Source organism: Saccopteryx leptura, chromosome 1 (genome assembly GCF_036850995.1).
Source record: "Saccopteryx leptura isolate mSacLep1 chromosome 1, mSacLep1_pri_phased_curated, whole genome shotgun sequence".
Classification (NCBI taxonomy): domain Eukaryota; kingdom Metazoa; phylum Chordata; class Mammalia; order Chiroptera; family Emballonuridae; genus Saccopteryx; species Saccopteryx leptura.
In genome coordinates this window covers 98,236,080-98,257,394 of record NC_089503.1, presented here as the reverse complement: position 1 = coordinate 98,257,394, position 21,315 = coordinate 98,236,080, and the positions used below count along the sequence as shown (strand labels likewise).

The 21,315-nt window shown below is 45.6% G+C and overlaps 1 protein-coding gene and 1 pseudogene across 1 annotated transcript; one reads left to right on the top strand and one right to left on the bottom strand.

Moving 5' to 3' along the window:
* Positions 1-1,898: 1,898 nt before the first annotated feature.
* Positions 1,899-18,349, top strand: HINFP (histone H4 transcription factor). Its single transcript, XM_066371866.1, has 10 exons — positions 1,899-2,354; positions 9,483-9,667; positions 13,191-13,420; positions 13,685-13,796; positions 13,974-14,126; positions 14,627-14,704; positions 14,792-14,912; positions 14,998-15,136; positions 15,229-15,353; positions 17,641-18,349. The coding sequence occupies exons 2-10, from the start codon at positions 9,493-9,495 to the stop codon at positions 18,053-18,055; spliced, it is 1,548 nt and encodes a 515-aa protein (XP_066227963.1). The 5' UTR covers positions 1,899-2,354; positions 9,483-9,492; the 3' UTR covers positions 18,056-18,349.
* LOC136388968 (small ribosomal subunit protein eS24 pseudogene) lies at positions 10,983-11,422 on the bottom strand (annotated as a pseudogene).
* Positions 18,350-21,315: the final 2,966 nt, after the last annotated feature.

Here is a 21,315-nt window from a genome sequence, read left to right as displayed (position 1 = left end):
GCAATCAATGAACAACTAAGGTGTTGCAACGCGCAATGAAAAACTAATGATTGATGCTTCTCATCTCTCTCTGTTCCTGTTTGTCCCTGTCTATCCCTCTCTCTGACTCACTCTCTGTCTCTGTAAAAAATAAATAAATAAATAAATAAATAGAATGGAGAATGAATTTGAGAGATCCCGTGTTTCCAAAGGTAGATTTCACAGGACTTGGCAATGGATTGGATGTGCCGGGTAAGGGAGGAATCCGAGATCACTGCTGCATTTCTGACTTGAAGAGTAGATGGATGTTCAAAGAACAACATGGTTGTTCACCGAACCTGGTAACAGGAGGCAGGGCTGTTGGAGCACACAGAGGCTGACACAGAAATACTAATATTTAAGAAATAAGTGCCTGACCTGTGGTGGCGCAGTGGATAAAGCATTGACCTGGAATGCTAAGGTCACCAGTTCAAAACCCTGGGCTTCCCTGGTCAAGGCACATATGGGAGTTGATGCTTCTTGCCCCTCCTCCTTTCTCTCTCTCACTCTCACTCTCTCTTCTCTAAAATGAATAAATAAATAAAAATTAAAAAACAAAAGAAAAAAAGAAATAAGATTAGTGCCCTGGCTAATTGGCTCAGCAGTAGAGCGTCAGCCCAGTGTGTGGAAGTCCCGGGTTCAATTCCCAGCCAGGGCACACAGGAGAAGCACCCATCTGCTTCTCCAGCCTTCCCCCTTTCCTTCCTCTATTTCTCTCTTCCCCTCCAGCAGCCAAGGCTCCATTGGAGCAAAGTTGGCCCCGGACGCTGAGGACGGCTCCATGGCCTCTGCCTCAGGCGCTCCAATGGCTCCGGTTGCAATGGAGCAATACCCCAGATGGGCAGAGCATGGATGGCCCTCTGGTGGGCATGCTGGGTGTATCCCTGTTGGGCACATGCGGGAGTCTATCTGACTGCCTCCCGGCTTCTAACTTTGGAAAAATACAATAATAATAATAATAATAATAATAATGAAAAGAAATAAGATTAGGACCTGACCAGGCAGTAGAGCAACAGATAGTGTCCGACTGGGATGCAGAGGACCCAGGTTCAAAACCGGAGGTCCCTGGCTTGAGCGCGGGCTCATCCAGCTTGAGTGTGCGGTGGCTGGCTTGAGCGTAGGATCATAGACATGACTCCATGGTCGCTGGCTTGAAGCCCAAGATCGCTGGCTTGAGCAAGTGGTCACTCGCTCTGCTGTAGCCACCCCCCCACCACCACCAAGGCACAAATTATAATAGAAAGCAGTGAACAAGCAATCAACGAACAACTACGATGCTGCAACAAAGAATCGATGCTCCTCATCTCTCCTTTCTGTCTCTGTCCCTATCTGTCCCTCTCTCTGAATCTCTGTTAAAGGAAAGAAAGAAGGGAAGGGAAGGGAAGGGAAGGGAAGGGAAGGGAAGGGAAGGGAAGGGAAGGGAAGGGAAGAAAGAAAGAAAGAAAAGAAAGATTAGGAAGGTGAAGGATGGAAGTAGGAACCCAGTATGTAGCAAGCTGGGCAGGCAGCACTGGGCACACAGCCTCGCACACCCAACTCCTCCTTGCTACCCACGTATCTAACACGAGGCGCCAACCCAGGAGGTCCCCACCTGGCACCTAGCCCGAACCCTGCGCAAGTCCAGTAGGGCTGTGCGCTGAGCTTACGCAATTGGGGAATTCGAGCCTCGAGACCCCTGCCTGCGCTTTGCTTGGAACCTGGAGGCTCCCGCCACGCTACCCTTCTTTCCCCGCAGCCCGCCGCCCCTCACTCCCGCCCCTTCCGTGTTTTGGCGTTCTGCGGTTTTATCAATCGCAGTGGCCATTGGCTGTTAAAGGGACACGAGACGGCGATTGGCTGTTGCTGGACGTCGCTCAAGAGATCTTCCGGAAATGGGCCGAGGTAGATGGGGCGCTGGAGAGACTCGGAAACGAGAGACGCCAAGCTGGAGCTCGGAGCTTGGCGGGGTAGCGTCGGGGGCTGGGCTCTGGGCGGGCCTCGAGGCCACGCTCTTCTCGAGTCTCCTCAGCGAGGCTTATTTTGCAGCTCGGCCCTCCTGGTCCACCTGTCGCCTGCCGCACCCCGAGCCCCTAACCCTGACTCGAACCTCCCTGCTTTCTCATCTGGGTCTTCGCTACCGCTTCGACATAGTCATCGTCACGCCTTAGGTGGAAGGACTCCGGGTAGCCTGAGGACAGCGGAGGAGAGGTTTTACCTACCGGGACGGCCTCCTTCCGGGGGCTAAGTCCCCACTGTGTTCGCCTGCCCACTTGGATTTCTGTCTTGATTTCCCTCGTCGGGCGCTTTGTTTTGGTCGTTGTCATCATACGTCAGAGTCTTATCTCTTCGGCCAAATTGTGAGTCTTTAGGAGGTTCAGAACCTGGGTCCTTCTTTTTTTGACTACCATTCAGGGTTCATTCGGTGCCTTGCGTTACAATATATAAAGTATTTGCTTATAGCTTCTTACTATGATTCCTGATGAAAAGTATTAAGGATTCCTCGGGTTGTCTTTTTTTTTTTTTTTTAGAATTTGTGCTTAGATCATCTTACCTTCAGAAGCAAGTATACGAATAGCTAACATTTGTTGAGTTCTAGCGGTGTGTTATGCTAAGCATTTTAATATCTTATTATGTATTTTGGTTCGTAAATAAATTCAATGAGACAAGCATAATTATTCCCATGCTACCTAGGAAACTGAGGCATAAGTATTTTCCTTGCTTAAGGTCGCTTAGCTAGTTGGAGCTTTCTAACCAGATTTATTGAATCCATCACCCGTTACTGAGATATTAGTAACCCATTATACTGTTAAGGAAACAGGTTTAGAGAAGGTAAATAATTTGTCCAAAAATAAATATTAAAGTTACTTGAACATTAAAAGAGCCCCTAGTTGATATATGCTGGCCTTGCTGTTAGAACTGAACAGGGAAAGAGACTTTTTAGAAGCTTCCAGGTTATTGGAAGAAACTAACAAAATAATGACTTAGTAAAAAATGTTTTGGGTATTGTGTATATATATAGATATGATGTCTATGGGGAGGAGAGAATCAGACAAGAAGAGGTAAAACAGATATAAGAGGAAAATGGAGCTGCACTTCTGGCTTTGAAATCTGTTTCCAACACTTCCTATCTTTGTGACCTTAGGTAAATTGTAACCTATCTGGGTCCATTTCTTCATCAGTGAAGTGATAAAATAATGCTACCTACCTCAATAGGATTCCAGTAATAATGTGTTTTTATACATTTAAGACACTTAGAATAGGCCCTGGCTGGTTTGCTCAGTGGTAGAGCGTCAGCCTGGCGTGCAGGAGTCCCGGGTTTGATTCCCGGCCAGGGCACACAGGAGAAGCGCCCATCTGCTTCTCCACCCCTCCCCCTCTCCTTCCTCTCTGTCTCTCTCTTCCCCTCCAGCAGCCAAGGCTCCATTGAAGCAAAGTTGGCTGGGGCACTGAGGATGGCTCTGTGGCCTCTGCCTCAGGCGCTAGAATGGCTCTGGTTACAACAGAGCAACGCCCCAGATGGGCAGAGCATCGCCCCCTGGTGGGCATGCTGGGTGGATCCCAGTCGGGCACATGCGGGAGTCTGTCTGACTGCCTCCCCATTTCCAACTTCAGAAAAATACAAAAAAAAAAAAAAAAAAGACACTTAAAATAGTGTTTAACAGTTATTGATTGATTGATTGATTGATTTTAGGGAGAAAAGAAGGGTGAGAGAGAGACAGGAACATTGAGCTGTTCCTATATGTGTCCTTACCTGGGATTGAACCTGCAACCTCTGCGCTTTGGGACAGTGCTCTAACCAACCAATAATAACAAAGCCAGGGCTTGACAGTTTTTATTGTATTATTCTAGGCATAGCAAAATCATTGAGACAAAAAACTTGAACCCAGGTCTTATAGCTGGTCCAACGCTTTCTCCAGTACACTTGTTGCCTCATTTGCATTCCTTTCCTTTGGAAAAAATGATGATCAGTCACTCTGTTCCATAGCTCCCCATGGTAAAAGTAAGCAGGGCACAGGGAGAAAAAGTAAAAAAGTCTGGGGATAGTAAAAGGGGGATTCAGAGAGCTTTGCTAAATTTCAGGTCATTCTAGATATCTGGATAGCCTGCTTTCTGGGCTTTACCAACAAGTCTTAACAACAACTATGTGTTTAGGATATTTGTGCTGAGCACTATGCTGGACACAGTATAGGGACACAGATGTGAAGTGGTTTCTGCTCAAAAGCAGCTAATATTGTCCAGTAGCGTAAATGAGAATAGAACACATGCAACATCATGAGTGAACATGGGCAGTGTAACGAAAGAGTTGAGATTTTCTGGTTGTCAGCCCAGCAAACTCATGTATACTGGAGGATGTCAAAAGTGACTGGATTCTTCTCAAGGAAGAAGCGGTTCTCAACCTGTGGGTCGCGACCCTGGTGGGGGTTGAACGATTTTTTCCGATGGCTTTAGGCGACCCCTGTGTTTTGGTCGTTCGACCCCTACCGGGGTCGCAACCCACAGGTTGAGAACCGCTGTTATAGATTAAAAAGGAGTTTCTCTGGTAAGCAGTTGTGGGTTTTTTTTTACAGAGACAGAGAGAGAGTCAGAGAGGGGGATAGATAGGGACAGACAGGCAGGAACGGAGAAAGATGAGAAGCATCAATCATCAGTTTTTTATTGTGACACCTTAGTTCATTGATTGCTTTCTTTTCTTTCTTTTTTTTTAAATTATTTTAAGAAATTGGTATCAACCAAGTTTTAGGAAGAAATCTTTTTTTTTTTTTTGTATTTTTCCGAAGCTGGAAATGGGGAGGCAGTCAGACAGACTCCCGCATGTGCCCGACCGGATCCACCTGGCATGTCCACCAGGGGGCGATGTTCTGCCCATCTTGGGGCGTGGCTCTGTCACAATCAGAGCCATTCTAGCGCCTGAGGCAGAGGCCACAGAGCCATCCTCAGCGCCAGGGCAAACTTTGCTCCAGTGGAGCCTTGGCTGCGGGAGGGGAAGAGAGAGACAGAGAGGAAGGAGAAGGGGAGGGGTGGAGAAGCAGATGGGCGCCTCTCCTGTGTGTCCTGGCCGGGAATCAAACCCGGGACTCCTGCACGCCAGGCCGACGCTCTACCACTGAGCCAACCGGTCAGGGCCCATTGATTGCTTTCTTATATATGCCTTGACCTTGGGCCTTCAGCAGACCGAGTAACCCCTTGCACAAGCTTGACCTTGGGTCCAAGCTGGTGAGCCCGCGCTCAAACTGGTGACCTCAGGGTCTCAAACCTGGGTCCTCTGCATCCCAGTCCGACGCTCTATCTACTGCGCCACTGCCTGGTCAGGCTATAGTACAGGGGTAGTCAACCTTTTTATACATACCGCCCACTTTTGTATATCTGTTAGTAGTAAACTTTTCTAACTGCCCACCAGTTTCACAGTAATGGTGATTTATAAAGTAGAGAAGTAACTTTATAAAATTTATAAAGCAGAGTTAAAGCAAGTTAAAGCATATAATATTAATTACTTACCAAGTACTTTATGTCAGATTTTCCCTAAGTTTGGCAGAATAAATCTTTATAAAACAACTTACTATAGTTAAATTTATCTTTTTATTTATACTTTGGTTATATTTATACTTTGGCTACCGCCCACCATGAAAGCTGGAACGCCCACCAGTGGGCGGTAGGGACCAGGTTGACGACCACTGCTCTAGTAGGTTCTTGTACTTGTGGGTATGAAGGATTTTATGTATTTTATATTCCTTTTTGTTCCTCTCAGTATGTTGTAGAGGCCTTTTTCAGAGATCCCACCTGTTTCAATAGGCCAGAGGGAACAATGCTTTACTCCCTTCCGGGTCCACCATGGTAAGGGTATCGAGAATCAGTGAAAATCCTCAAGATGGAGGTGACACTTGGGACGGAGTGAAGGCCCCTTAATGTCCTTACATCCCCCAGAATGTTAGGTTGCAGTGCCAATGAGGGAAACTTACTGTTCTTCAAATGCTGCTCCTGGAACTGCCAACATAGAACTGGGATGCTGAGTTAAAAATGCAGATTTCTAGGCTTTACCCCAGCCTTCCTGAATCCAAACCTCTAGGTGAGACCTGGAGAACTCTGTATTTATATGCATTATTAAAGATTGAGAACCTTTAGAGTTTTTCTTTTGTTTGTTTGTTGTTGTTGTTTGTATTTTTTTGAAATGAGAAGCATGGAGGCAGAGAGACAGACTCCCACATGCGCCTAACTAGGATCCACCCAACATGCCCTCTAGGGGGCGATGCTCTGTTGCAACAGGAGCCATTCTAGCGCCTGAGGCAGAGGCCATGGAGCCATCCTCAGCGCCCAGGACAACTTTGCTCCAATGGAGCCTTGGCTGTGGGAGGGGAAGAGAGAGAGAGAGAAAGGAGAGAGGGAAGGATGGAGAAGCAGATGGGCACTTCTCCTGTGTGCCCTGACCAGGAATGGAACCTGGGACATCCACACGCTGGGCTGATGCTCTACCACTGGCCAGGGCTGCTTTCTTTTTATTAGTTTATTGATTGAGAAAGAGAGTTAGAAACATTGATCTGTCTCAGCATGTGCCCCGACCAGGGATCAAACCATCAACCTTTGCATATTGGGGTCGCACTCTACCGAGCTATCCAGCCCAGGCAAGAACCTTGAGTTTGTTTGTTTTTTGTTTGTTTTTTTTGTATTTTTCTGAAGCTGGAAATGGGGAGAGACAGTCAGACAGACTCCCGCATGCGCCCAACCGGGATCCACCCAGCACGCCCACCAGGGGCTACGCTCTGCCCACCAGGGGGCGATGCTCTGCCCCTGCGGGCCGTCGCTCTGCCCCTCCGGGCCGTCGCTCTGTGGCGACCAGAGCCACTCTAGCACCTGGGGCAGAGGCCAAGGAGCCATCCCCAGCGCCTGAGCCATCCTTGCTCCAATGGAGCCTTGGCTGCGGGAGGGGAAGAGAGAGACAGAGAGGAAGGGGCAGAGGTGGAGAAGCAAATGGGCGCTTCTCCTATGTGCCCTGGCCGGGAATCGAACCTGGGTCCCCCGCACGCCAGGCTGACGCTCTACCACTGAGCCAACCGGCCAGGGCCAAGAACTTTTAGTTTTTTATTTAACTTTCTTCAACAAATACTTAATACATACCTAAGTATGCTGTATACACCTGAGATATGGTATCAACTAGACAGATGTGGCCTCTTATGTTCAAATTACATTTTGTTTTATTTTATTTATTTTATAGGAAAGAGTTTTAATAAAAAGCTCCCATGACCTGTGGTAGCACAGTGGATAAAGCATCAACCTGGAATGCTAAGGTCACTTGTTCGAAACTCTGGGCTGGCCTGGTCAAGGCACATTCTGAGAAGCAACTATGAGTTGATGCTTCCTGCTTCTCCCCCTTGCTTTTTTCTCTCTTTTTAAAATCAATAAATAAAATCTTAAAGAAAAAAAAAGCTCATGAGCAAGAAGGAGTTAACCGCAAAAGAAAGGAAGAATGGGCTGCTCTTTTTTTTATTATTGATTTTACTGTTATTTATTCTTTTTAGAGAAAGGAGAGAGAGAGAGAAGCGGGAAGGAGCAGGAAGCATCAACTCCCATATGTCCCTTGACCAGCCAAGGCCAGGGATTTTGAACCGGTGACCTCAGCATTCCAAGTCAAAGCTTTATCTACTGCACCACCACAGGTCAGGCTATTTTATTGATTTTAGAGAGGCAGGGAGAGAGAGAAAAGGAAACAGGAACATCGATCTGTCCCGGTATGTACCCTGACCAGGGATCAAACTAGCAAACCGCTTTGGCACTATGTTCTACCGACGGAGCTCTTCAGTCGATGCTTTTTATTTGTTTCATTTCTTTTCTTTTCTTTCTTTTTTCTTTTTTTAAATTTACATTTTAGTTCACACAATGTTAGGAGAAAGTTAGGGGGGTTGATGAAAATCACCAGATAGGTTAGGCAAAGGCAGATTGTATGGCATTTTGAAAGTCTGGCAGGGCATTTATGACATGATGTAGTAAGAAATAAGGAGCTTTGGGTTCATTCGCAGGCACTGTGGGTTGGAAGGAATACGTATGGACTTTGGAGTTAGCCCAACCTGACCTTACCACACCACCAGTGTGTGGCCTCGTGCAAACCAGTTAATCTTTCTGAGCCTCAGGTCTTTATCTATAAATAAAGTTAAAAATAGTGCTTACTTCATAGGGTGATTAAATGGCACAATGTAATTAAAGTACTTAGTATGGTGCTTTATATATAGTAAGTGTGAAATTAAAAACACAGGGTTTTGGCCCTGGCTGGGTAGCTTAATTGTTTGGAGCATTGTCCTAATACGCCAAGGTTGCAGGTTCGATCCCCGGTGGGAGCACATACAAGAAACAACCAATGACCCTGGCCAGATAGCTTGATGGATTAGAGCAGGGGTTGGGAACCTATGGCTCGTGAGCCAGATGTGGCTCTTTTGATGGCTGCATCTGGCTCGCAGACAAATCTTTAATAAAAGAAATAATAACGTTAAAAATATAAAACATTCTCATGTATTACAATCCATTCATTTCCTACCACTCATGTTCATGGTTGCGGGTGGCTGGAGACAATCACAGCTGTCCTCCAGGACACCACCAAATTTTTATTGGATAATGTGTAACATACACGAGTGTTGTATGGCTCTCACGGAATTACATTTTAAAATATGTGGTGTCCATGGCTCTCTCAGCCAAAAAGGTTCCCGACCCCTGGATTAGAGTGTCATGCTGAAATGTGAAAGTTGCAGATTCGATCCCCTGGTCAGGGCACATACAGGAGCAGATCAATGTTTCTGTCTCTCTCCCTCCTCTTTATAATCAATAAATTTAGAAAAAAAAGAAGAATCAACCAAGTAATGCAGGGATGAATGGGGCAACAAATTGATGTTTCTCTCTCCCTTTCCCTCCCTCTCCCTCCCTCCCTCCTCCCTCTCCCTCCCTCCCCCTCCTTTCCCTTCCTCTCTCTTCCTCTCTCTTCCTTCCTCCCTCTCTTTTAATCCTTCTCTCCCTCTCCCCCTCTCCTTTCCCTTCTGCCTTTCTCTCCCTGTCTCCCTCCCTCCCTCCCTCCCTCCCTGTCTCTCAAATCAATTTTTTTTAAAAAAAGGTTTTGGTACCCTATTTTGAAGCTGACAATGTTCAGGAGTACAAAGGTTAAGTTATTGGCTAAGGTCACACAGCTTGAGGATTTGAACTCTGGTTCTTCTCCAAAGCCATCTCTTTGAACTTCAGCTGTGTTCTGCCTCCCATGGAATAATTCTTTAAGGGGTGCTCTGAAGCTTTATGAGAAAATGTCTTTTACAATTCTTAGTTCAGTGCCTGGCATGTGCTAAGTAACATTAGTTTGTGCTCTCTTTTCCTAAGAATATCAGACAGCTTCCAGGGTTTTGAGGAACTGTTACTCTATCCTATTGAAAAGGCACAGGAGATCTCACAGGTCACTGGTAGGCTGCCAGCCACACTTGGATGTAATCCTTGCAGCTTTGGATTTCTTCCTCCTCTAGGGTGAAGGCCATGCCACCCCCTGGGAAAGTTCCCCGAAAGGAGAACCTGGGGCTACAGTGTGAGTGGGGGTCCTGCTCCTTTGTGTGCTCTGCCATGGAGGAGTTCTGCAAGCATGTCACTCAGCACCTTCAGCAGTACCTGCACAGTTCGGGGGAGGAAGACGAGGAGGAGGAGGATCCGCTGGGTAAGGGAGCCTGATAGAGGAAGCGGAAAGAGCTCAAGGGAAGGTGGAAAATGACTTTTCACAGGGGGAGAAGGCAGCCTGGGAGAGTAGAGTGGGGGTTTTATTTCCTAATTGTACTTTTTTTTGTTTGTTTATAAAAACATTGTAGCCCTGGCCGGTTGGCTCAGCAGTAGTGTGGCCCTGCATGTGGAAGTCCCAGGTTTGATTCCTGGTCAGGGCACACAGGGCCCATCTACTTCTCTACCCCTTCCCCTTCTCACTCTCCCCCACACACACTGCCCTTTCTGCAGCCATGGCTCTAAAGGTTACAGCAAACTTGGCCGCAGGCACTGAGGATGGCTCATAGTCCGCCTCAGGTGCTACAAATAACTCGGTTGCCGAGCAACGGAGCAGCTGCCCCCAGATGAGCAGAGCATCCCTGTAGAGAGCTTGCCAGGTGGATCCCGGTTGAGGCGCATGGAGGAGTCTGTCTCTCTGCCTCCCTGCCTCTCTCTTAATAAAAAAAACCCACACATACCAAAAAAACCCATTTTAGACTCCTTATAGATAGCTCATTCAACAAGGATTTTCAAAATGAATCTGCCATCTTCCCATCAGAAGGCAGTATTTTTGTGGACTTTCTTTTTGGATTCTCTCTACATGTGTATACATAAATTAGATAACTATGATTTTATTTTTTTATATTTCAAATAGCTAGACACATATTCTTAGTTTATTAATCCTTTCATGAAAAATCTGCACAATCACCACAAAATCATTAAAGACTCCTCCTCATTTAAAAAAAAAATTTTTATTGGCCTGACCTGTGGTGGCGCAGTGGATAAAGCATCGACCTGGAATGCTGAGGTCCCCAGTTCAAAACTCTGGGCTTGCCTGGTCAAGGCACATATGGAAGTTGATGCTTCCTGCTCCTCTCTCCCCCTTCTCTCTCTCTCTTTCTCTCACTCTCTCTCCTCTCTAAAAATTAATAAAAGAAAATTTTTTTAAAAATTTATCTTAGAGCCAGGGAGGCAGAGAGACCGGACTGCCGGATGCACCGTGACTGGGATCCACCAGCAAGCCCACAAGAGGGGAATGCTCTGCCCATCTGGGGCCATTGCTCCATTGCTCAGCAGCAAGCCATTTTTTAGCACCTGAGGCAGAGGCCACAGAGCCATCCTCAGTGCCCAAGGCCAACTCACTTGAATCAAGCCATGGCTGCAGGAGGGGAAGAAGAGAGAGAAGGGGGAGGAGTGGAGAAGCAGATGGTCGCTTCTTCTTTGTGCCCCGACCAGGAATTGAACCTGGGACATCCATACACCAGGCTGATGTTCTACTACTGAGCCAACTGGCCAAGGCTGAATTTATTTCTTCTATTGTCCAATCTCCAGCTCACTTTTTGCAGGGCCAACATTGGCCTTTGCATTACCCTTGACATTCTTCATTCTGTCCTTGCATTCCCTTCTCTGTATTTGTAAGGTCATTTTCTCATACAGGCCATGACTTACAGTCTGTTTGGCTCATTTTTCTTTGCATAATTCCAGGAATTATAAATCATGCCAAAGCCAGTTGTCATGGTACAATTGAAGTGGTTTCTGAATCCAGTTACAAAGAAGACATCTGGTGTGGTTTTACACATTTTGACTAGTTTTCTCCAAATTTCTGTCTTAGGTACTTTTGCCTTCCCAGGATGAAGGGCATCAATGACCATTTGTTTCTGCTGAACTTGTCTGTTGGTCATGAACTTTTTGTCTGGATAGTTACTGTGTCATTCATGATAGTGGCTGATCTTCAAGACTGATTTTATTTTTATATTGTACAAGGTGTCAGCTGCCTGCTTTTTTCACTCTCTGGTAGTCTCTGTCTCTCTCTCTCATTGCAGCCACCAGTTAGGAATATCTTTTACATCACAACCCTGTGCACAAAAGTGAAAAAATATTTGCCTTCATTAAATGCTCTTTGAAATGTTCTGTCTTTTTATTTTTTATTTATTTTTTACATCTTTTTTTTTAATTTGTTATATATTTTTTTTATTTTTTATTTTTTTTAATTCATTTTTTTTTAGAGAGGAGAGGGAGAGACAGAGAGTGAGAGAGGAGAGACAGAGAGAGAGAAGGGGGGGGAGGAGCTGGAAGCATCAACTTCCATATGTCCCTTGACCAGGCAAGCCCAGGGTTTCGAACCGGCGACCTCAGCATTTCCAGGTCGACGCTTTATCCACTGCACCACCACAGATCAGGCACATCTTTTTTTTTTTTAACTTTTGTAAGCCTTTATTCATTTTTAGGGAGGGGAGAGAGAGAAGGGGGGAGGAGCAGGAAGCATCAACTCCCACACGTGCCTTGACCAGGCAAGCCCAGGGTTTTGAACCGGCGACCTCAGCGTTTTCAGGTTGACGCTTTATCCACTGCACCACCACAGGTTAGGCTGTTCTGTCTTTTTAAAAAACTTTAAAAAAATTTGTTGATTTTAGAGAGACGGAGAGAGAGAAAAAAACATTCATTTGTTGTTCCACTTTGTGCATTCATTGGTTGCTTCCCGTATGTGTCCTGACGGGATCAAACCTGCAACCTTGGCATTTCAGTACAATACTACCCACTGAACTGACCAGTCAGCGTTGAAGTGTTCTCTTACTCTTTCACTGAAAGAAAAAAAGTTTTTGCAATCCCCTAAATTGATTTTACCACCCACTAATATGTCACAACACAGTTTGAAAACTGCTTTATAGAAAGTACAGAGACAGCTCTCCTCAAATTCTGGTTGAAGTCTAGTGATTAAACTGTAAAGCTTAATAGTTTGAAAAGTCAAATGATATTTATACAAAAGAGAAATGAGATCATTATATTTTTGGAAGTATCTACTTTTCAAAACAAACTTCTAAAAAGCTTTGAAAATATGGTGCTTAGAGAGATAGGAAGTGGATTGGAATACTCGAAGGGCCTTCTTGGAAAAGACAGATCTGGAGCAGAATATGGGGGAAAGGATGATTAGTAGTTTGACAGGAAGAGGAGGGGCTGTCCCAGGCTGGGAGGCAGCATCTTCCTTGGAACAGTAGGAGCTTAGTCAGGGTAGTCACACCGGCTGTCTCTGAGTTTCTGGCACTGGCTCTTGCACACTGTCTGCTCTGCCTACACCACACTTCTCCACCTAGTTTATAGATACTCACACTTTAGACTCAACACAGGGACACTTCCAAGACATCAGTCTACCTCAGATTAGCTCTGTTTATTTTGTAGACAATATCACCCCACCCCCTTCATAGTACTTACAACTGGTTACAGTTTTATATTTATACATATGATCATTTGATTGTTTCTTCTCCCTGGATGAAAACTATACAGGGGCAGAGACTGGAATTCTTTACTCGTTACATCCCCAGCAATTGGGACACAATCAGTGGTGACTAAATATTGGTATTTGCTGAATTAACTCCTGGTAATTTGGTCAGCATCCCGCCTCCTCACTTGCTGCTAAGTGCCACAGATAGAAGGAGAGCTGAGCATTGGAAAATATATCACTCTTCTTTCTAAACCCTTTTCTACAGATGAAGAATTCTCCTGCTTATGGCAGGAGTGTGGCTTTTGTTCTCTGGACAGTTCTGTGGATCTTGTCCGCCATGTCTACTTCCACTGCTACCACACCAAGCTGAAACAGTGGGGGCGGCAGGCCCTGCAGAGCCAGGCTGACCTCAGCCCCTGCATCCTGGACTTCCACAGCCGCAACATCATCCCTGACATCCCTGACCATTTCCTGTGTCTATGGGAACAATGTGAGGTCAGCAGGCAGTGTCGGTAATAGGGGTGGGGGGTAGAAGGAGATTGTGGATCTTAAATCAAGATGCCTTGATTCTTTCTGTAATTCCCTATATTCCCAAGATTCCTGCTAGTGTCTCTTCATTTCTGGGTAACTCCCTTGCTCAAATGTTCCTGTCCCCACCAAGTTAATTTGGGGGAGAGCCAGGAAACCCTCTTTGGACACATAGGGGTAAGAGTCCCTCCACCCACCCTCAGTTCTTACCCCAAGTTGCCCCTGGCACAGAGCTCCTTCGACAATCCTGAATGGTTTTATCGGCATGTGGAAGCGCACAGCCTGTGTTGTGAATACAGAGCAGTTGGCAAAGACAACCACGTGGTGCTGTGTGGCTGGAAAGGTAGGACTCCTTAACTTCTGGCCTGTAAGGAAACCCAAACCCTGGGATTGCTGAGGCTCTAAAGCAGCTAGGGATGGGTCCTGCAGGGTGAGATTGGCTGCTGTCTGAGAGATTTGGGGGTACCAGAGCTTACTCTGCAGGTTTGTGGCCGGAGCATGACTGGGCCTTTCTTCCCAGGCTGTACCTGTACCTTCAAGGACCACTGTAAGCTTCGTGAGCACCTCCGTAGCCATACCCAGGAGAAGGTGGTGGCCTGTCCCACCTGCGGGGGCATGTTTGCCAATAACACTAAGTTCTTAGATCACATCCGTCGCCAGACCTCATTGGATCGTAAGCAGTCAGTTCTGCTTGTTGGGGTTGGGGGCATATTCCCAAGGGAGGGGGCCACAGAGTTATCTGCAACTTGGCTACATCTGCCTTTAGGGCTGAGTCATCTGCTACTGTCTCTGCTGATTTAGATTTATTAGACATTGTTATTCAGAACATTCTGTGTGCCTTATCAGTTACCTCAATGAATCCTTACAACAGCTCCACGAGGTAGGCTTCTTATACCCCTTTCTACAGATGAGGAAGCTAAGAGTCAGAGAGCTTAAAATCACTTGGGGCCACACAGCCAGTAAGTGGTCAAGTCAGGATTCTAATTCAAGTTCTCAGTGCCAAGTCCCATGCTCTTTCCAAGGTACTATGTCCACCCATAATTCCTCAATTCCCCTAGTCTCCTTAAGTGGTTTCCTTCTGCCTGGGATGTTTCCCCTGTCTGGGACTGTTCTCCTTTCCATCTCTTCACCACCCCCCACAGTCCACTCTTTCTTTTGCCTGCCCAACCCCAGAGCAACGCTTCCAGTGTTCTCACTGTTCCAAGAGATTTGCTACTGAACGGCTGTTGCGGGACCACATGCGTAACCATGGTGAGTAGCTGGACACTGCAGCCTCCCTGCCCACCCTGCAAGATTCCACTGGTTCTCAGATCACAGCTTCCTCTCTCTTTCTCCCAGTGAATCACTATAAGTGCCCTCTGTGTGATATGACATGTCCCCTGCCATCCTCCCTCCGCAACCACATGCGCTTTCGCCACAGTGAAGACCGGCCCTTTAAATGCGACTGTTGTGACTACAGGTAAGGGGAACCAGAGGCCAGAAATCACAGACCTCGTGTTCTAGATCCCCTATGCCTTCCAATCCCTCTTGTCCTGTCCTGGCAGCTGCAAGAATCTAATTGATCTCCGGAAGCACCTGGATACCCATAGCAAGGAGCCAGCCTACAAGTGTGATTTTGAGAACTGTACCTTCAGTGCCCGAGCCCTCTGCTCTATCAAGTCCCATTACCGAAAAGTGCATGAAGTGAGTAGGGCTGGTGGTGGGAAAGGGCTGGCGGAAGTGTAGGGGAGCCCAGGGTGCAGAGCTGACCCCACTCTCCGTCCCCTTCCCATCAGGGATACTCAGAGCCAAGGTACAAATGTCACGTTTGTGACAAATGCTTCACAAGGGGCAACAACCTCACCGTGCATCTTCGCAAGAAGCACCAGTTCAAGTGGCCATCAGGGCACCCCCGTTTTCGGTATGTCTCAACCCTCCTGGCCAGATTCACACACATTTTTCCCCATATTATTTCAACAAGTTAAGGTAATTGATTTGATAGTGCTTTGATGTCCATCATCTCTATTTAGGCCCAAGGAACCCCGAGAATAGTGGTGAAACAAAGATTTTTCTGGTTTTTTAATCCAAGGCACAGTATCAAATCCAATAAATAACACTGGGGAACAAAATTTTTGTTGCATCCACAAAAACACTTGTTCTTAACCTAATTCAAGTGTACTGATCTCAAATCTGACATTAGTTTTCTCTGTAAGCTACAGTTTTTTTGCAATTTAAGATTTTAGGTTTTTATCTTATTGTAAAATTTTCAACATTTAGTTTAACGTAATGAAGTAGAATGTCTTCTTAGGCAAGAAAGTCGAGGACAATTTTTATGTCATTATAATCTTCTCGCAGATGAGTTGAATAACTGATTGGAACCACTGCATAAACATTACCGTTGTGTAGGAGAACACATTTCAGACTCCATTTAGAGCTGTCAAGAAATAGCCGCCATTCTGTTGGACTGTAAGTGGTAACACCTAGCTGGCTGAGAAGACAGTAAACAAAGTGTTTGCCTTCGGAAAAAAGTCCACAAAAATTTGTTCATGCTTCCTGAAATGGGATACCTTAGCTCAGTGGTTCCCAACCTTTTTGGGCCACGGGCCAGTTTAATTTCAGAAAATATTTTCACGGACTGGCCTTTAGGGTGGAACGGATAAATGCACAAAATAAAATTATGCGACCGGCATAAAAACTGTGGTATTTTAAAATATAATTGTCGAACTTACAATATTTATTGGGCTAAGTTAAAGGAGGAATGAGCATGTCCTCATTATTCAGGCTGTATTTAAATTTGTTATTCTGACAATGTTTCATGTTATTTATTTCTCTGCGAACTGGTACCAAATGGCCCACGGACCGGTATCGGTCCGCGGCCCAGGAGTTGAAGACCACTGCTTTAGCTGATTGGTGAAGTACATTCTTTTCTTGAAGCCTGGAGGCTAATAACTCAACTGCTTTCTTTAATAGGCCCAAATCTCTTACTAAGTCTTTAAATTTTGGTTGGCTAAACTGCTGAGGGGTTAATGACTGCTTGGCATCAGAAGAAGACCCTTCAGATTCTACAACCATTCCTCATGCATCTTATCAAAATACACTTGATCACCGTGTTCACTTTCTTCATCCTTAGAAGAAATAAAACCATTGAAAACTGGAGCCGGGAATGTCTCAGAGTGTAGGATAGGTCGTATTGCTAAAGGAATATTAGGATATGCGATCATATACCATTTTTTCTTGCTGATGCCCTTTGTATGGATCAGACAGAAATAGCAGTCACTGCTGTGGTCCTTAGGTTCACGCCAAACCATGGGAATACCAAAAGGCATTCCTTTGCGTTTTCCTTTTGTCCAGTCACAAAGCATTTCCTCACAATCATGACACACAATATAAGGAGCCCAATTCTTGTCTTGATCGCCAAGGGGAACTTGAAAATAGGCAAGATATGCAAGTGTCACAAATGATGAAATATTGCACCTTTGACGTTGAAGTGTGTAACAGCCACATATATAATAGAAGGTGTCAGGACTATTACATATATGCCTACTCGAAGAAGCCATGATTTAATCTTAAAAAACAAAATAAGAGGGTGTTTTTTATCAGATAATAATTTTTTATATTTAAAAACTACAATTATGTAAAAGTGATGTTTATAAAACATTGATTGCTTTATGGTTATGTTCAATCCAAGAATCGTTGCCCTTTAACCCCAATTTAAAAACCAATGCATGCCATTAACTGTAACAAAGAGAAATTAAAATTGCATAAAAACTAGAGCATGCACCAAAAAACGGATTTCAGATTTGAATCAGTGATGCAGAAATATATAGAAACAGTTCTAAAACCTCATGCAATAGAAAATGAAAAAAATTTGTTCCCCAGTGTAATGTCTAAAGTCCGCAGCCGAAACTAGAACTAGAGCCTAAGGGTCCAGATCCATAGTTTCATGACCCCATTCTCCACAAATAATTTCTCATTTCTTTCCCTTTCTCTCTCACCCCCCAACCCCAGTTTCTGCGTAAAAATTTTCATTTTGCATAATGATCCTTTCCTCTTGGCTTCTTTATATTCTGATAAAAATTGTTTTGTCTTCAACTCCCATCATTTAGAATCCCAGGGCTTCTTCCATCCTTTATATTTGTCCCTAACCTTGCCGAGCTCCAGGCTACCCTTGCCCGTGTTTACTTCCTTTTGTGCTCCCACTTCACCAGGTACAAGGAGCATGAAGATGGCTACATGCGGCTGCAGCTAGTTCGCTATGAAAGTGTAGAGCTGACACAGCAGCTGCTGCGGCAACCGCCAGAGGGATCGGGCCTGGGAGCATCCCTGAATGAGAGCAGCCTGCAAAGCATCATTCTAGAAACAGTGCCAGGGGAATCAGGACCCCAGGAAGAGGCTGAAGAGGAAGAGGAGGACAGAAGTGGTGAGGGGACAGCTCTCTCAGCCTCACAGGACTGCTCCAGTCCTGTCATCCATGTAGTAAATCAGACCAATTCCCAAGAGATTGTTTACTATGTGCTGTCTGAAACTCCAGCAGAATCCCCCTCAGCCCATGAGTCCCCCTCAGGAAGCATCATGGAAAAGCTTCAGGGTATCGGTGAGGAGCCAGAGGTCCAGATGGTATGAAGGCATAGAGCCTGGTCATTTCTAACCTGGGCTCTGGGGTTTGAGCCAGGCTGGCAGCAGTGCCCCTTGGGCAGCTCTAGCTAATAGATGCCTTTTGGAGTTGGTGCTGAGAACAGTGGGGTCCATTCTGGGCTTGACTTGCATCAGTTGGCCGACTCTAAGGACTTTCTTTTTCTGCCAGACTACATTTTGTGGGGATCCTGAGGAGTTTGGGTTTTTTGAGGAGGACACCTTGGTTGTGTATGTGTGTGTTCTTAGAGGGAGGTAGTTTCAGGCTTAACCATAAACCCTAGACACACTGGAACAGTGATTAAAATCCTTAGTCAATTTGCATCCATTCCCATCTTTCTCAGGCCCAGGCCTAGGTTTTCTCAGGCCCAGGGATGACATGTAACTAGTCCCTGCAGTGGCCCTTTGGGCTGAGGTTTTTTTTTTTTTAAGAAAGCTGAAACCAATGTGGTAATTTAAAAAAAATTGTATTTATTGATTTCAGGAAGAGAGAAACATTGATTTGGTGTTCTATTTTTTTATGCATTCATTGCTTGGTTCTTGTATGTGCCCTTCCTGGGGATCAAACCCACAACCTTGGTCAATTAGGTTGCTCTAATCATCTGAACTACCTGGCCAGGGCCCAACCAGCCGAGGTGTTGTGAGACAGGCAGACATTTCCCTCTAAAGAGTTCCTCCTACAAGCCAAGGACTTTCATGTTACCCTCAGGGATGGGGCTGGAGGCACTGAGTATGTATAGCATTGTTTTCTGTAATAAAAGAAATGCTCTGTGGTACTCATTACTTCTTCCTTAAGTTTGGTGGCAGTTTTACTAGATAATGAGATACAGCTGTCCAGAAGAGGAGCTGAATACTTAGGTTGGTTTCCCTTTTGGTGGCTGGGGTTTTTTTCTGTTTTTTTTTGTTTGTTTGTTTTTACAGAGACAGAGAGAGGGATAGACAGGGACAGACAGACAGGAACGGAGAGAGATGAGAAGCACCAATCATGAGTTTTTCATTGCACGTTGCAACACCTTAGTTGTTCATTGATTGCTTTCTCATATGTACCTTGACCGCGGGCCTTCAGCAGACCGAGTAGCCCCTTGCTGGAGCCAGTGACCTTGGGTTCAAGCTGGTGGGCTTTTGCTCAAACCAGATAAACCCGCGCTCAAGCTGGTGACCTCAGGGTCTCGAACCTGGGTCCTCTGCATCCCAGTCTGGCGCTCTATCCACTGCGCCACCGCCCGGCCAGGCTTTTTCTATTTTTAACAGTCTTGTTTCTTGTTTGCTTACCCCCAACCCTGTTTGATGAAACCTTCATTTCGTCTCAACTTCACCATCTTCCTGGAAGTCCCAGTCATAGGCCTTGAGTTTGTAATAGCAGCACTCCACAGTGGATGAGTAGGGCTAACCAGGAAGATACTGCACCAGACCACGCCCATACCCTCTGAATTCTGATTAGAACCCAGTGCCTCTGAGGTAGGGGGTTCTTTACTTGTGGGGCTGTGGGACATAGACAGAAGCTGACAGTGGAGGGTGGATTCGGAGGCCCGAGGAACTAGTAGGTACTTGGGGTCCAGGAATCAAGGTAGAAAATTGTGTGTTTGAGTGCGTTTTCCTGGGGAAAGTGACTGGTTTTCATTCAGTTCTCAAAGAGGTTAAAATTCTCCAAAATAAGAATTAGGCCTGCCTAGCCACTTCACAGTAAACTTCATTCTTAGGTAGGGTCTCTGCTACTCTGGAGAGGTCAAGAAAATATTCTCAGGAGTTGGATGGGCAGAAAGCTTCCCGACAAGGGTTTCTGGGCCTTTTTTAAAAGACTAAATTTAATTGTTGTTACAAAAACTGTAGTAATTTCCTTCCTTACAGAAGGAAATAGGAAAGAATTCTCTTTATTCCATCAGTCTTTCACTGAGTTCCTTTAACAGTCCAGGCACTGTCTTAGGTACTAAGGATACAAAGATGAATAAAACCCAGGGCCTGCCCTTGAGGGACTTGCAGTGCAGAGGCAAGGAAAGAGCTAAATAAGCGGGATGATAGAAGCCAATCAGGGTTCATTTTAAAGGTTCAAAATAGGAGTAGACAGTATTAACTTGGGCAAGGAATCAGGAAAGGCTTCATCAAGGAAATGATTAGAGCTACTATTACAAAGGGGTAGGCAAGTTATTCTAGATGGAAGAAACTAGGTCTGTAAACAGGACTATAGGGGTACTTCATGGTCTGTACCACAGAGGGCAGCAGTCCCCGGAGAAAGACAAGACTGGAAAGGAAGGCAGGACCACCCAAAAAGACCATACAAAGTTTTAGAGGGGTGATGTTGGTAATATAGGGGAATATAAATTGGAAGAGTGAGGGTCTGCAAGTAGGAGTTAGAGGGCTGCTGCTGAAATTCAGGCAAGAAATAACAAAGGTTTTAAAGTTATAGCAACGGGCCTGACCTGTGGTGGCGCAGTGGATAAAGCGTCGACCTGGAAATGCTGAGGTCACCGGTTCGAAACCCTGGGCTTGCCTGGTCAAGGCACATATGGGAGTTGATGCTTCCAGCTCCTCCCCCCCTTCTCTCTCTCTGTCTCTCCTCTCTCTTTCTCCCTCTGTCTCTCCCTCTCCTCTCTAAAATGAATAATAATAAAAAAAAATTAAAAAAAAAAACAATTTAAAGTTATAGCAACGTTGATGTCCGTTTTGCCTATATAAGAGCCCCTTCATGAAATGGCAGTGTGGAAGTGAGAGAATACAGGAATTAAACATTTTCACAGCCCTGGCTAGTGGCTCAGTGGATAGTGTTGATTCAGTGTATGGAGGTCCTGGGTTTGATTCCGGGTCAGGACACACAGGAGAAGTGACCATCTGCTTCTCCCTCCCACCCACTCCCCTTTTTCTCCCTCTTTCCTCCTGCAGTCAGTGGCTTGATTGGTTTGAGCATTGGCCTGGGCACTGAGGATAGCTAAGTTGGTCCGAGTGCATGGGCCTCAGGTGTAAAATACTTGAGCATTGGCCCCAGATGGAGTTGTTGAGAAGATCCCAATTGGGGTGCATGCAGGAGTCTGTCTCACTATTTCCCCTCCTCTCACCTAAAAAAATTTTTTTTCACAAGCAAAGCCACTACATTTCCAGGCTTTAGTGTCCTGTACTGAATTTGCCTCCACACCCTGTCCCTCCACTAAATGAATGTAATGAATAACTGAAGCTTCTTTGGGCTAAGTACCCTCAGTTTCTTCTTTGCCTCCTCGGGTCATAAAATTTGGGGTTCCCACCCCCACCTCTGGGTCTGT

What these genes read in the sequence shown, in the direction of transcription:
- HINFP (XM_066371866.1), top strand. Translation starts at nt 9,493, where the DNA reads ATGCCACCCCCTGGGAAAGTTCCCCGAAAGGAGAACCTGGGGCTACAG. An exon ending in GTCTATGGGAACAATGTGAG is followed by an intron (nt 13,421 to 13,684) that starts GTCAGCAGGCAG and finishes CCCCTGGCACAG; the next exon opens with AGCTCCTTCGACAATCCTGA. An exon ending in TGCGACTGTTGTGACTACAG is followed by an intron (nt 14,913 to 14,997) that starts GTAAGGGGAACC and finishes CTGTCCTGGCAG; the next exon opens with CTGCAAGAATCTAATTGATC.